Source organism: Haemorhous mexicanus, chromosome 24, assembly GCF_027477595.1.
Source record: "Haemorhous mexicanus isolate bHaeMex1 chromosome 24, bHaeMex1.pri, whole genome shotgun sequence".
Taxonomy (NCBI): Eukaryota; Metazoa; Chordata; class Aves; order Passeriformes; family Fringillidae; genus Haemorhous; species Haemorhous mexicanus.
In genome coordinates this window covers 5,824,949-5,836,344 of record NC_082364.1, presented here as the reverse complement: position 1 = coordinate 5,836,344, position 11,396 = coordinate 5,824,949, and the positions used below count along the sequence as shown (strand labels likewise).

Genomic DNA, 11,396 nt, shown 5'->3' with positions numbered 1-11,396 from the left:
TTGCTGCACAAGGAGCTGCTCCCTGGCTCGGATCTGAGCTCCTGGCAGGTTGCTTTGTGCTTTTAAGCACTCTCTGCTTCCCCAGCATCCTCCTAAATTGTTTGGGAAAATGGCTCAGGACCCTGATGGGCAGAGACTCCAGGAGCCCTGGCTTGCCCTGGCCTGGCAGGGCCATGCCAGCAGAGTGGCTCCTTTCAATCAGGATGGAAACCAAGAGGGGGGAGGTGGGAGCTGCTGGGAGGCCAGAAAGAGGCAGATATCTGCTCAGGCACAGGGAGGAGGGCAGTGCTGGCAGATGCCTGATAACTGGGCAAACTGATGCACTTCTCGTGCTCCTAGGGTGTGACCCGAGGCTGGCTGGGCACCTGGGGAGGCTGCAGACAGGGCAGGAGGGTGGGATCAGCAGGGGAATGTCTGCCCTGCCCTGCCCAGGCAGGCTCTCCCAGCCCAGCAGCCCCGGCAGGGGATGGGGAGGGTGCTCGGCCACCTCAGGCCAGTGCAGCCCAGCTTTCCCAGAGAGGACAGGATGTGCAGGACACAGCCCTCCCCCGGGAGCCATCCTGCACACACTTGGCTCAATCTCTGCTCGAGCAGCCAGCAATTGCAGGAGGAAAATGCAAACCACCTCCGTGCTAATGGACAAGCTCCGTGAGCTCAGCCTGCCCTGGCACTTCGGGTTTTGGTGCAGGGCTGCACAGCCTGGGCCACGCCGGGACAGAAGATTTGGAGTCCTCGGGGTATTCCCTGCTCCTGAACGTGCTTGGGAGGCTCCCACACGAACCTATCAGGCTGCTCTCAGCTCATCAAAGCGCCCAGACCCTTCCCCAAGGAGGGAGGAGCGTGATGCTGCCGGGTGACCCCAGTTCAGGAGCACGGGGGTGGTCGGCTCTGGCAGCCCGCTGAAAGCAGGAGCCCCCAGGCGCTGGGAAAAATCCCTTTGTCAGCCCAGCTGCAGCTCCCCCTCCCTAATGAGCGGCTCGGCGCAGCCTGGGGACAGGAGGCACGGTCCGCCTGCCAGCAGGGAGCGGGCGGGACAGCCGGGAGCGCAGATGCGGCACAGCAGGAGCGGGAGCGATACCCGGCCGGCAGGGAGGGAGCAGGTGAGGAGCAGCAGCAGAACCACGGGGGGCCTTTGGGCTGCTGCCGGCACCAGCCTGGGCTCTCATTAGTGAGTCAGCACGGGAGCCTCATCAGCTCCCCGGACACAGCAGCGACCCCGGTGCCTCGCAGGGGACACGGAAGGGCTGAGGCTGGCGGGGACACCGAGGGCACCCAGCCCAGAGCAGCGTGCTTGGCTCTGGGGACAGCAGGGATCCCGATGTCTCGGTGAGGGGAGACTCTCCTATCCCTCTGAGCAGCCCGTGGCAGGGTTTGATCAACACCTCTCACCCCCTCTCGTAGGGATGGGCCTGAGTTTGGAGGAGCTGGTCTTTCATCCTCCTGGACACCTCTCCAGGACATGGGATTCTCCCAAGGACATCCCTGAAGGAGACGGTGTCTGCTCTCCCGAGCCTTTGTTTTGGTCCTTTTCTTGCCCAGCCCACCCCCAGGTGAGCACGGATTGTCCCCTCCCCTGCCATTCCCAGGTTAAAGGTCTCCTTATCAGCTCAGCAGCCCTGAAGACGTCTGGGAGTGTTCCCTGCACCTCAGCAGTGATGTGGCCTCTGAACCTGGGCCATAACCAAACTTTTGGGGGGAGCAGGAGCCATCCTGCAGCTGCCAGGAGTCACCAGGCCACCACTGGAGCGTTTCCATGCCCTGGCACCATGGGCAGCTGTAGGGGCTCAGACATGATCCAGTTGATCTCTTTAATCTCTGGTGCCTGCTGACCCCCTCAGGTGACCTTGGAGTTCCAAGGACACGAGTGCTGCTCTGAAAAGAGGGGCTGACATTTATTTTTGTTTCTAAAACCCCACAAAGCAACCACAAAAACCTCAAAAGAAACAACAAAACAACCCCACTGCTGCCTCTGTAAGCTGCACTCAGCCCTGGAGGGCTCAGCCTCACTGGCTCCTCAGTTGCCCTGGCTGGGGTTGCTGGCCCCTCCCTAGCCTGGGCTCTGCTGGAGCAGGGTCTCCAATCTCATCTAACTCGGGGAAGATGGCAGAGCTCAGCAAAAGCACCTGGAGCTTACTAGGAACTTGTCAAAGTCTCCTGTGGCTCTCCTTCCCTTTTCTTGCCCTATTCCTCATCCTCCCTAAGCAGCAGCAGACCCCCTCAGGTTCTCACAGGGGGTCCCCCTGATCCCAGACAAAGTGTCCACACAGCCAAGAGCATCCCAAAGGAAGCAGAGCCCAGGAACTGCTGTGGCTGCCTGTGCTGAGCCTGCTCCCCCACATCGTGACAGGGACCAGGGAATGCTCCCAGCCCCCACCCACCTCGTCCAGAAAATTCCCTTTCCTCCTCCCAGAATAGCCATCGATCTGCTCTGCGGCGTTGTTTGCCCCCTGAGCAGCTCTGCTTACAGAAAAAGCCATCTCCAACCCAAACAGAGGCTTCCGCTGCAACCCGACCCCGGGGCTGCCCGAAGGGCCCGCGGGGTGGCTGCAGCAGAGCCCCTCTGCCCCCCAAAAGGGGCACGAGGTGTCACCCAGCACCTCCAAAGGTCCCCACGGGCCGGGGGTGGCCCGAGCAGGCTGCAGTGATGTGCCCATCATCCTCAGTGCCGGAGCGGGAGTGCCCTGGGGTGACACTGGCCCTGTAGAGGGGCACACGGTGTCCCCACGGCTGGTGCCAGCCTGCTGCAGCCCCTGGTGAGCAGGGACACGAGGTTTGCTCATCCCGACAGGCACAGCTCTACTCCTGAGGGTCCATCTGGCGCAGATGGGGGCATTGGGGGATCCGGGGCAGGGGAGGGGTGGCTGTCAGGCTGAGTTCCGGGGTCCTGGGCGGGGGAACACTGCAAGGTCCCGCTGGCACGGCCAGGAGGAGAGCCGGTCCCAGCTGGCACCCTGCAGCAGGGCAGGGCAGCGTCCCAAGCCCATTAAGGGGTTCGGCCGCTGGCCAAGAGCCCCCTCCCCGGCTGGTCCCCTCAGGGACCTATTTTGGGCAAGGAATGAGGAAGCTCTTCATTCCCCTGCTAAAAATAGCGACCTTTCCCAGTGGCGGGTCACCGCTTTCACACTGGGGCGGGGGGCGGGCGCGGGGGGCTCCGCCAGCCCCGTTGGGGACCGACGGGCCACCCCCGGAGCCATGGCTCTGCTCGCCCCGGGCAATCCGCTCCCCCCGGGGTGGCCCTGACAGCATGGGGACCCTCCCATCCGCCGGGACTCGGTCCTCGGGGGGACACCGGGGGCGCTCCCGCCGCTCTCCCGAGCCTCGGGGAGGTGCCGGGGGCGGTCGCAGCGCCGCGCTCATGACTCAAGGACGCCGATGCCACCATCTAGCGGCTCTCGCTGGCCCTGCGGGGACATCCCGACACGGTGGCTCCGGCCCGGAACCCCCGGGCAGGGCTGCGCAGCCCCCTCCGCCCTCGGGGGTCCCGCGGCGCGCAGGGGCGCGCAGGCAGGCGGCACACGCGGAGCTGAGCAGCCCTTTATTGAGGGGAGGGATGGGGCAGGACCCGCGGGACGGGCTCCTGGCCACTCTGCCCGGCTTGCCCTGCCCTGGGGGTGCCCGAAATAACAGCGAGCTCTGACCCAGAGCTGCTCCAGGGGTGTTCCACCGCCCCCGCGATGGCACAGGGAACGTTTCTGCGCCCCGAGCAGGGCGGGGGTCCCTCTGCCCCGGCTCCCACCGCGCTGGGGGCTGGGAAGGGGCACCTGCCCGGCCCCACTCGCAGCTGAGGGCTGGCTCAGGCGAACACGGCGGAGTTTTGCCAGTAGGAGTAGACGAGGAAGCCGGTGAAGGTGCTGTCCGTCTTGACGCTGGCGTAGAAGCCGATGTAGTCCCCCACTCCCACCTGCACCCACACCTCGTCCTCGGGCTCCAGGCGGACCAGGGTGCCCCCTGAGAGCGAGGTGGGCTTGGGCCAGTTGCCGTAGTACTGGAAGAAGGAGGCGATGGAGTGGCCGTTCTTCATGATGTCGAACTGCAGGCTAGTGCGGTACACGGTGGCGTGCACGGCGAAGTAGTACAGGCCGGGCACCTCGCAGGTGAACTTGCCCGTGGCCGGGTCGTAGTGGCCCTGCTCGTTGATGAGCACCACGTCGAAGAGGATGGGCTGGTCTGCCAGGGGAGGGCTGCGGGACTCGGAGCGCTTGGCGCTGAAGGCGGAGCGAGGAGCCACGGCGCACTCGCCCTGAGCTCCCTTCTCACCGTGCAGCCCGTCCACGCCGGGGCTGCCCACCTCCCCGCGGGGACCGGGCACTCCTGGGGCAGGCAGGAGGGGACAGCGTCACCTCTAAGTCAGCAACACAGCTCCTCCACCCCTCCTGCCCAGTCCCGATTCCACCAGGGATTCCCTGCCACAGCAGGGCACCGCGTGGGGAAGCAGCACGAGTGGGGAGGGCTGGGTGTGTCATTTAGCTCAGCATCAACAAATCGTTGGAGAAACCCTCACAGGCTGGGGGAAAGCCCAGCCCAGGAGCCAGGGCAGGGATGATGCAATTCCTGGTGGTCCCTCCAAAAGCAGGGCAGGAAGAGAGGGGTGGCATTGAGGATGGGGACAAATGCAGCTTCCCCAGTGACAGGGAGCTGCTGCCTTTTACAGAGCACGGGCACCACAGGCAGGGCCAGAGGGGTGGTGGCAGCATGGGAGGGGCGCTTCTGCAGGATTCATTCTCCGTTTGGCAATTTGTGCCAGCGTGCAGCACTCACCCCCTGGCATGATGGTGCTCCCCATGGGCAGGGAATGGCAAATCCCTCTCCCCAGCTGGGATCTCTCCTTTCTTACCAGGAGGGCCCATGTCGCCCTTCTCCCCTGGCATCCCCATGGCTCCATCCCGGCCATCTCGTCCGTCTCTGCCTGGCAAACCCTGCCCCCCGTGCAGGCCAGGGGTCCCCGGGATGCCTGGCTGCCCTGAGCACAGCCCAGGGATCTTGTTGTCTTCGATCTGCAAGGACCTGCTGATGAGCCCGAGGAGGAAGAGGAGGAAGAGCTGCTTCATCTTGTCCTAGAGGGGCTGGAGAGGGGCAGAGAAGGATCACAGCTCTTGGGACCATAATGAGGAGGGTTGGGAGTGCTTGGCAGGGGTGCAGGGGGTCAGCAGGGGACATTCCCTCCCTTCTTTTCCCTTTACCTTTAGGGCTGCTCCCCTCAGCGAGGCCCCCGTGCTGCCTGCACCTGCCACAGCATCCCCACGGCCCGTGTGCCACCACAGCATCCTGCAGCCCTGGGACAGCTCAGGACGTGTGTGGGGTGTGGCTGCAGGGCCAGGGGCTGTGGCAGTGGCTTTGTGTGTGTATGGCTGGGGACTCTTCGGGGTGGGCACTGCCCCACCATGCCCAGCCACGGGGGAGCGGGCAGGGGGATTTAGAGCTGGCAGCTGGTGAGCTGTGAGCGTGCCTGGGGAGGGGTTGTTGCCTCTGGGGGGTGCGTGGTAGGACGGCAGCTCGAGGAACGCGGGGCTGTCGTGGCCCTGCCCTTGGCAGCATCCCGGCTGCCGGCGGCTCGGCTCCACCCCCGGCCGGCTGCAGCATCCCCGGCCGTGTCGGGACCACCCCCCTGCCGGGATCACCCCCCTGCCCGAGCTGCCCCCAGCCCTTCCAACAGCAGCACAACGAGGGCTGAGCCCCAGGGCCAGCGCTGGCCCCCTCCCCGTGGCCTTGACCCAGAAAAGCTGCTCTCTTCCCCCTCCACGACGGCAACAAAGAGGAAAAGGAGGAGAAAAGCGTCTCTCCTCCGCCCAGGCGCCGGAGCCAGGAAGCCAGGGAGTCCCAGCCGCCCCCGGCTGGGTGTCCCCACTCACTGTGATCCTGCGGCTCCTGTCCGGGACCTCACCTCGCTGCTCGCCGCTGCTGTGGAAGGGCTGAGGCTCTTCCTGGCCACTTGGCTCTGACGAAGGCCCTAAGAGAGGCAGCCTCTCCACCCCCCCTCCTCCCCACGTCTCTCCTCCCAAACTCCAAAGGAAATCAAGGGCCTTGGGAGCCAAAAGCTACAAGACAAGGGGAAAAAGAAAAATAATCCCATGCTGTCGGAAGTGCTGTAAGCAGGGGGAAGGGAGAGCACTGCAAACAGCCCGGCCTAGGGAGAGGAGGCACAGGCTGGGAAGAACCTCAACTGGGCACCTGGGGAGCAGGGTGGAGGGGAGGAAAACAGGGAGAACAGGCAGCAGGGGGAAAGGAAACAAAATAAAGGCTGAAGGGGGGAGAAATCCAGCAAGGCAGAGAGAGATGCAATAGCAGAAAGAAGAGGGAGCTCTCAGGGTGTATGGGTGCCCTGACTGGCAGGAGAGCTGAGGCCAAGGGGATGGCAGAGCACACAGTGCCTGGCACACAGTGCAGAGCACACAGTGCCCTGGGAGCACGCAGGGGAAGCCGCAGGAGTCGCCTGGGCAGTCCCAGCACGTTGGGCTGAGCGTGCAGGGCAGGTGGAAGGGCGGGCAGAGCAGTGCTGTGCCCGTGCCAGGAGGCAGGGCTGGCCCTGGGGACTGCAGAGCACACGGAGAAGCTTTCGAGGCGCTCCCAGCTTGGCTTTAACTCGTTCCAGCGCCGAGTGCGTCCAAGGGACACGGTCACACGCTGGCCAGAGGGGCGGGCCTGCGGCTGGGGATGTCCCTGTGCCCAGCAGCAGCTGGGACATGCAGGGAGAGAAGGAGCTGGGTGGGCTCAAATGCCCTGAGGTGGGTGGGGGTGGCAGGTCCGTGCTGGGTACAGGGGCAGAGCGGTGCTGGCACAAGTGGGTCCTGAACCCAGTGACCCAGCCAGGCTGGGGATTTCTCCACATTCTCAGGGCAGTGGGAAACACGATGGCACTGCTGGATCTCTCCTCCCCCTGCCAGAGTCTGCAGTGGAGCTGGGGACGTTGCCAAATGTTCCTTCCAGACCTGGATACCCACGGGCAGGCTGGGTGGTGGCAGGGAGCTACCTCTCTCCTCTCTCCCAAGGTGTGAAGGGACTGTTGTTTTTGGCTAGCTGGACACTGGTTTGTGGCCAGGGGTGTTGCCAGGCTTGTGGCCACCAGGGTGGCCTTCAGCCAGCACAGCCAGTGGGGCCACCACTCTTGGTGGTGCAGGATCCCTTCCCTGCACCAACTGGATCCCTCTGAGACCCATCCATCTCCCTGGGACCCTGCAAGCCCCCAGCCCAGTGAGGGCACAGCCAGCTGCCCACTCTCCCCTGCAGTTTCCCCTGTGCCCCTCCATCCCTGCTCAGATCCCCCGCCCCATCCCTGCCTTCCCTCCCTCCACCCATTCCTCAGTTTCCCTAGGATCTGGCAGCACCCACATACAGACCCCAAAGGAGTCACCTGCTCCCTTGGGTTTGTCAGCTGCTCACGCTGTTTATTCTGCTGGCTCTGGGGCTGTGGGACGTGGGCACCCTGGGCTCCTGTCCCTGCAGCCTGGCTCACCTCTGCCCAGCCCTGCTCCATCTGGGGAGCATTAGCCCCTTTCCCTCGTGCCCCTCCAGCACAAGCCTTTTCCTGTGGGATATGTCACCTGCTCTCTAGGGAAATGGAGCTGTGGGCAAGCCCGTGGCATCCAGGCACCAAGCCAAGCACTGGGCACAGGGGCTGACCCCAGGGCAGCTGAGGGGTCACCCCAACAGCTGGGTATTTACTCAGGAAGCGCACAGGAGGGGCATTTGGGGTGGGGAGGGTGGCTTCAGCCCCTGCTGCTCTCCTCTGGCCGGCTCAGGGCTGGAAGCACTCTACGGGGTCGCTGGAGTCGGGCAGGATGTTGCAGTTGATGGGCCAGAGGATGCCGAGGAGGCCGAGGGACTGCTGGCAGCGCAGCTCCGCCGCCAGGCACACGGCGCGGCAGGGCTGCAGCACGCCCCCGTCCGGGGTGCACTTGGGCACGAAGAGGCTGCAGATGAGCAGGCGGAGGTGCTGGTAACACGCCAGCTCCATCAGCGTCTGCGGGACAGCGGGGACAGCGGTGTGAGCCCGGTGCACCGGGAGAGGGCAGCCCCCGGGCAGCTCCCGGGCAGCTCACCTGGTAGTCCTGCAGCACCTCGGCGGCTCCCTCCTGGTCCGGGATGGCCAGCCAGATGTTGGGGAAGGAGGTGGCGTTGTAGCCCAGCCCCAGGCACATCTCCACCTCCACGGGCTCGCAGATAGACCCTGCCACAGGGAGAGCGGTTGTGCCAGCAGCAGGGCTGCCCACCGGCTGTGCCAGCTGGGCTCAGGGGGGGCTGGGTGCTGGGTGGGGCACCCAGGGGTGGTGGCACTCACCGAAGGCCGGGTAGGACACCCCGGTGCAGTTCAGCTCGTCAGTGCCGTCGGGGCAGTCGTGCCAGCCGTCACACACAGACTCCAGCGCCCGGCACTCGCCATTCCCACAGGAAAACTCGGCAGGGCTGCAGGTCTCTGGAAGGGGAGAGGGCAGGGCATGGCTGGGAGCCAGCGTGTTCCCATGCTGACCACCCCTGTCCTGCTCACTGGCCAGGGGATCTGGCAGATCCAGCTTAGGGAATCCCGAATTCCTTGGGTTATTTGGGGCAGCCCTCGGGTCATGGATCACACCTCTATGCAGGTGAGCCCTTCCAGGTCCCATCCCCACGGCTGTAAGGTTATAGGGTAAACCAGGTGAGAAGGAGTGGGGACATTCTGCTCCAAGCAGGGCCAGCTGTGGAACAAGAGCTGTTTTCCCCAGGTTTTTATCCAGCCTGCCTTTGAAGCCCCCCAAGGATGGAAGCGGCACAACCCACCTGGGCAGCCTGTGCCCCTGCTTGGCTACCTACTCTCTGTGGCATTGCGGGCTTGGTAGGTGGCAAAGAATCCTTCATCTGCAACTCCCTCGTCTGCCACAAAGAGCACGGTCATGACGTGCCGCGAGGAGGTCAGGGCAGGTGGCAGCTGGTGGCCACAGAACCTGCCGAGATCGTGGCACAAGAGATGGGGTCAGGGGGCTGACCAGCACCTCCCCAAACCCTGCCTTCTGGCGGCTCCTCCCCACCAGCCAGCCCCGTGCCTCAGTTTCCCCAGGTGAGGCATGGCCCCCGTGTGGCGCAGCAGATCTGGGGGTGTCGGGTACCTGCCCATGAGGCTGGCAGTGCCCGTGCCCGCGCTGTCGTGCACCTCCACGAAGTCGAAGCTGCAGTCCTCGTGCGACTCCAGGCTGAAGTTGTGGAAGTGCAGGTCGATGACGTGGCCCAGGGGCACCGAGATCTGCCAGAGGCACAGCTGCGGGGCGGGGGGGCAGCCGGCGACACCCATGAAGCTGGGCAGGGGCATCCCCAGCTCTCCCCGGGGCCGGGGTTGCCTTCCTCCCTGCCCACCCTCACCCTCACCGTGCTCCCACAGCGCCCCTTCTCTCACCTGCTGGTGCGGGTATGGCTGCGGGTGGTTCGGGGTGGACAAGTGCCCCTCCAAGGCGGTCAGCGGCCCCCCACACTCTGGAGGGACACCCAGATTTACCCCTGCCCCTCTCCCTTCCCTCCATCTCCCCGCTCCCGCCCATCCCCGGTGCCGCGGGGGCTGCGGGCTGCGGGTGGGGGTCTGTCCCGCCCACCTTTGTGTTTCAGGCTGCAGTTGGCCTCGTCGCTCCTGTCCGTGCAGTCGTGGAAGCCGTCGCACACGAAGCCCAGCTGGAGGCAGAGCCCCCGGTCACACAAGTGCTCGTCCCAGGCGCAGCTCTCTGCACGCAGCCACAGACACCCAGGCTGGAGGGGGGGTTCCGCGGGACACCCTCCCCTCCCCGCTGGCTCTCCCCGCTCCCTGCCAGCAGGGAGGGACCCTGGCAGTGCCCTGGGCAGGGGCACTCACTCTCGGCCGGGGCCACGGCGCGGTAGCGGGCGCTGAAGCCCTGGGCGCCCACACTGCTGTCGGACACGAAGGTGACCCGCAGGCGGTTTGAGCCGGTGTTGAAGGTCGGGGGAGGCACGTTGCCACAAAACCTGGGGGCACAGCAAGGGCTGGCACCGCTCGCTGCCCCCACACTGCCACGCTTCCCAGGTGGGAGGAGTCCTACCTGGTCGGGCTCCCCCGGGCTGGAGCAGGGGCAGCGCCACCGGTGCCCTGCTCTTCGTAGAGCTCCAGGCGGTCGAAGAGGCAGGAGGCCGTGCCCTCCACGCTGAAGGTCTCCATCCTCAGCTGGATGGCGAGGCCGGCGCCCACCTCGATGTGCCAGATGCAGAGGGCATTGGGGGGGTAGGGGCCGGGGTAGTTGGGGGAGCTGAAGGAGCCCTCGGGGCCGCGCAGGGTCCCTCCGCAGGCTGAACGAGGCAACGGCGTGGGCATGAGCTGGAGCTGGGCACCCCCATCCCAAACCGCTGTCCCGCTCAGCACTTACCCGGTGCTGCTGGGCGGGCCGTGGGCAGCCAGCTCTCGGTTGGGGCGGCAGCTGTTCTGGGGGCCGGGGGGTCCCTTCGGATGGGTGCTGTGGCGGTGGTGGCAGTGCCACGGGCAGGCAGGGCCGTGGCACTGCCACCGGGTGGATGTGGGGACGTCAGCTCTGTGACCAGGGAAGAGCAGGGATTGCTCAGCCCCTGCGGGGAGGGATGGCTTCGGTGCAGGGAAGGGGCTCAGGAAGGGGCCCAGCCCTGTGCTCCCACCTTACCCACAGGTGTGCAGCTCCCAGGGGATCCCACACTGATGGGACACATCCCACGGACACCCCTTGCGGGCAGACCCGGGGTGTGCTCTGGGTGCCCTCTCCCACTCTGAGCCGGTTCTGCGTCCCCCACCCCAGTCACAGCCACCTCCCGGCTCGGCACTCACGGTGGATGACGATGCCGAGCAGGAGGGCGATGAGGAAGAGCAGGATGGCGCTCATCAGAGCCACGCAGAGCCAGGTGAACTTGCAGTCGGCGCGGTACCTCCAGTCCACCCGTGCCCAGAGCTGCTGGCCTGGAGGCGAGGACAGCGGGCAGAGCGCTGCTAAGCCATTCCCCCACCTCCCTGCACGGCCGGCTCAGCCCTCGCTGGGCACGTCGCCGCGGTGCCGATGTGTGCCCAAGCAGCCCCAGAGCCCCGCTCCTGCAGCCCCACGGACTGGGGGTGTGTACAAACCCCCAGGCTGGTACCGAGGCCGTCCCGGCGCGGTGCGGAGCCGGTCCCATCCTTGTCCGGCGGGTGCTCCGCGCTCGGTGCCTCCCGGGGCTCCTCGCCCTCAAAAACGGGGTTGCAGAACTCTGTCTGTGGGACAGCGAGAGCGGGTGGCACCCTGGGGACCCGCGGAGGAGACACGCGGGGACCATCAGTGGCACCCTGGGGACCCGCAGGGACCATCAGCAGCACCCACACCCCCAGCTCTACCTTGCTGCCGTCCAGAGCCTCGGGGCAAAGCGTGATTTCGGTGAAGTCTTTCATGGCAGCAGGCGGTTCCGGGCGCAGCCTGGTTAAAATCCTGCCC

General features: G+C 65.7%; 2 protein-coding genes across 3 annotated transcripts; both read right to left on the bottom strand.

Moving 5' to 3' along the window:
* Window positions 1-3,522: 3,522 nt before the first annotated feature.
* C1QTNF5 (C1q and TNF related 5) lies at window positions 3,523-6,376 on the bottom strand. 2 transcript variants are annotated; one of them, XM_059867238.1, is made up of 3 exons: window positions 5,850-6,376; window positions 4,835-5,063; window positions 3,523-4,311 (listed from the first exon to the last, which is right to left on the bottom strand). In XM_059867238.1, exons 2-3 carry the CDS (start codon window positions 5,046-5,048, stop codon window positions 3,794-3,796), a joined length of 732 nt encoding a protein of 243 aa, XP_059723221.1. In that variant the 5' UTR covers window positions 5,049-5,063; window positions 5,850-6,376; the 3' UTR covers window positions 3,523-3,793. The 2 variants fall into 2 exon arrangements, with proteins under 2 accessions (XP_059723221.1, XP_059723220.1); XM_059867237.1 differs by having other exon boundaries at window positions 5,882-6,376.
* A 1,237-nt stretch (window positions 6,377-7,613) lies between these two features.
* MFRP (membrane frizzled-related protein) lies at window positions 7,614-11,353 on the bottom strand. Its single transcript, XM_059867004.1, has 13 exons — window positions 11,300-11,353; window positions 11,068-11,251; window positions 10,763-10,891; window positions 10,335-10,496; window positions 10,014-10,257; window positions 9,809-9,939; window positions 9,555-9,680; window positions 9,362-9,438; window positions 9,078-9,226; window positions 8,785-8,915; window positions 8,276-8,410; window positions 8,037-8,164; window positions 7,614-7,957 (listed from the first exon to the last, which is right to left on the bottom strand). Exons 1-13 carry the CDS (start codon window positions 11,351-11,353, stop codon window positions 7,733-7,735), a joined length of 1,875 nt encoding a protein of 624 aa, XP_059722987.1. The 3' UTR covers window positions 7,614-7,732.
* Window positions 11,354-11,396: the final 43 nt, after the last annotated feature.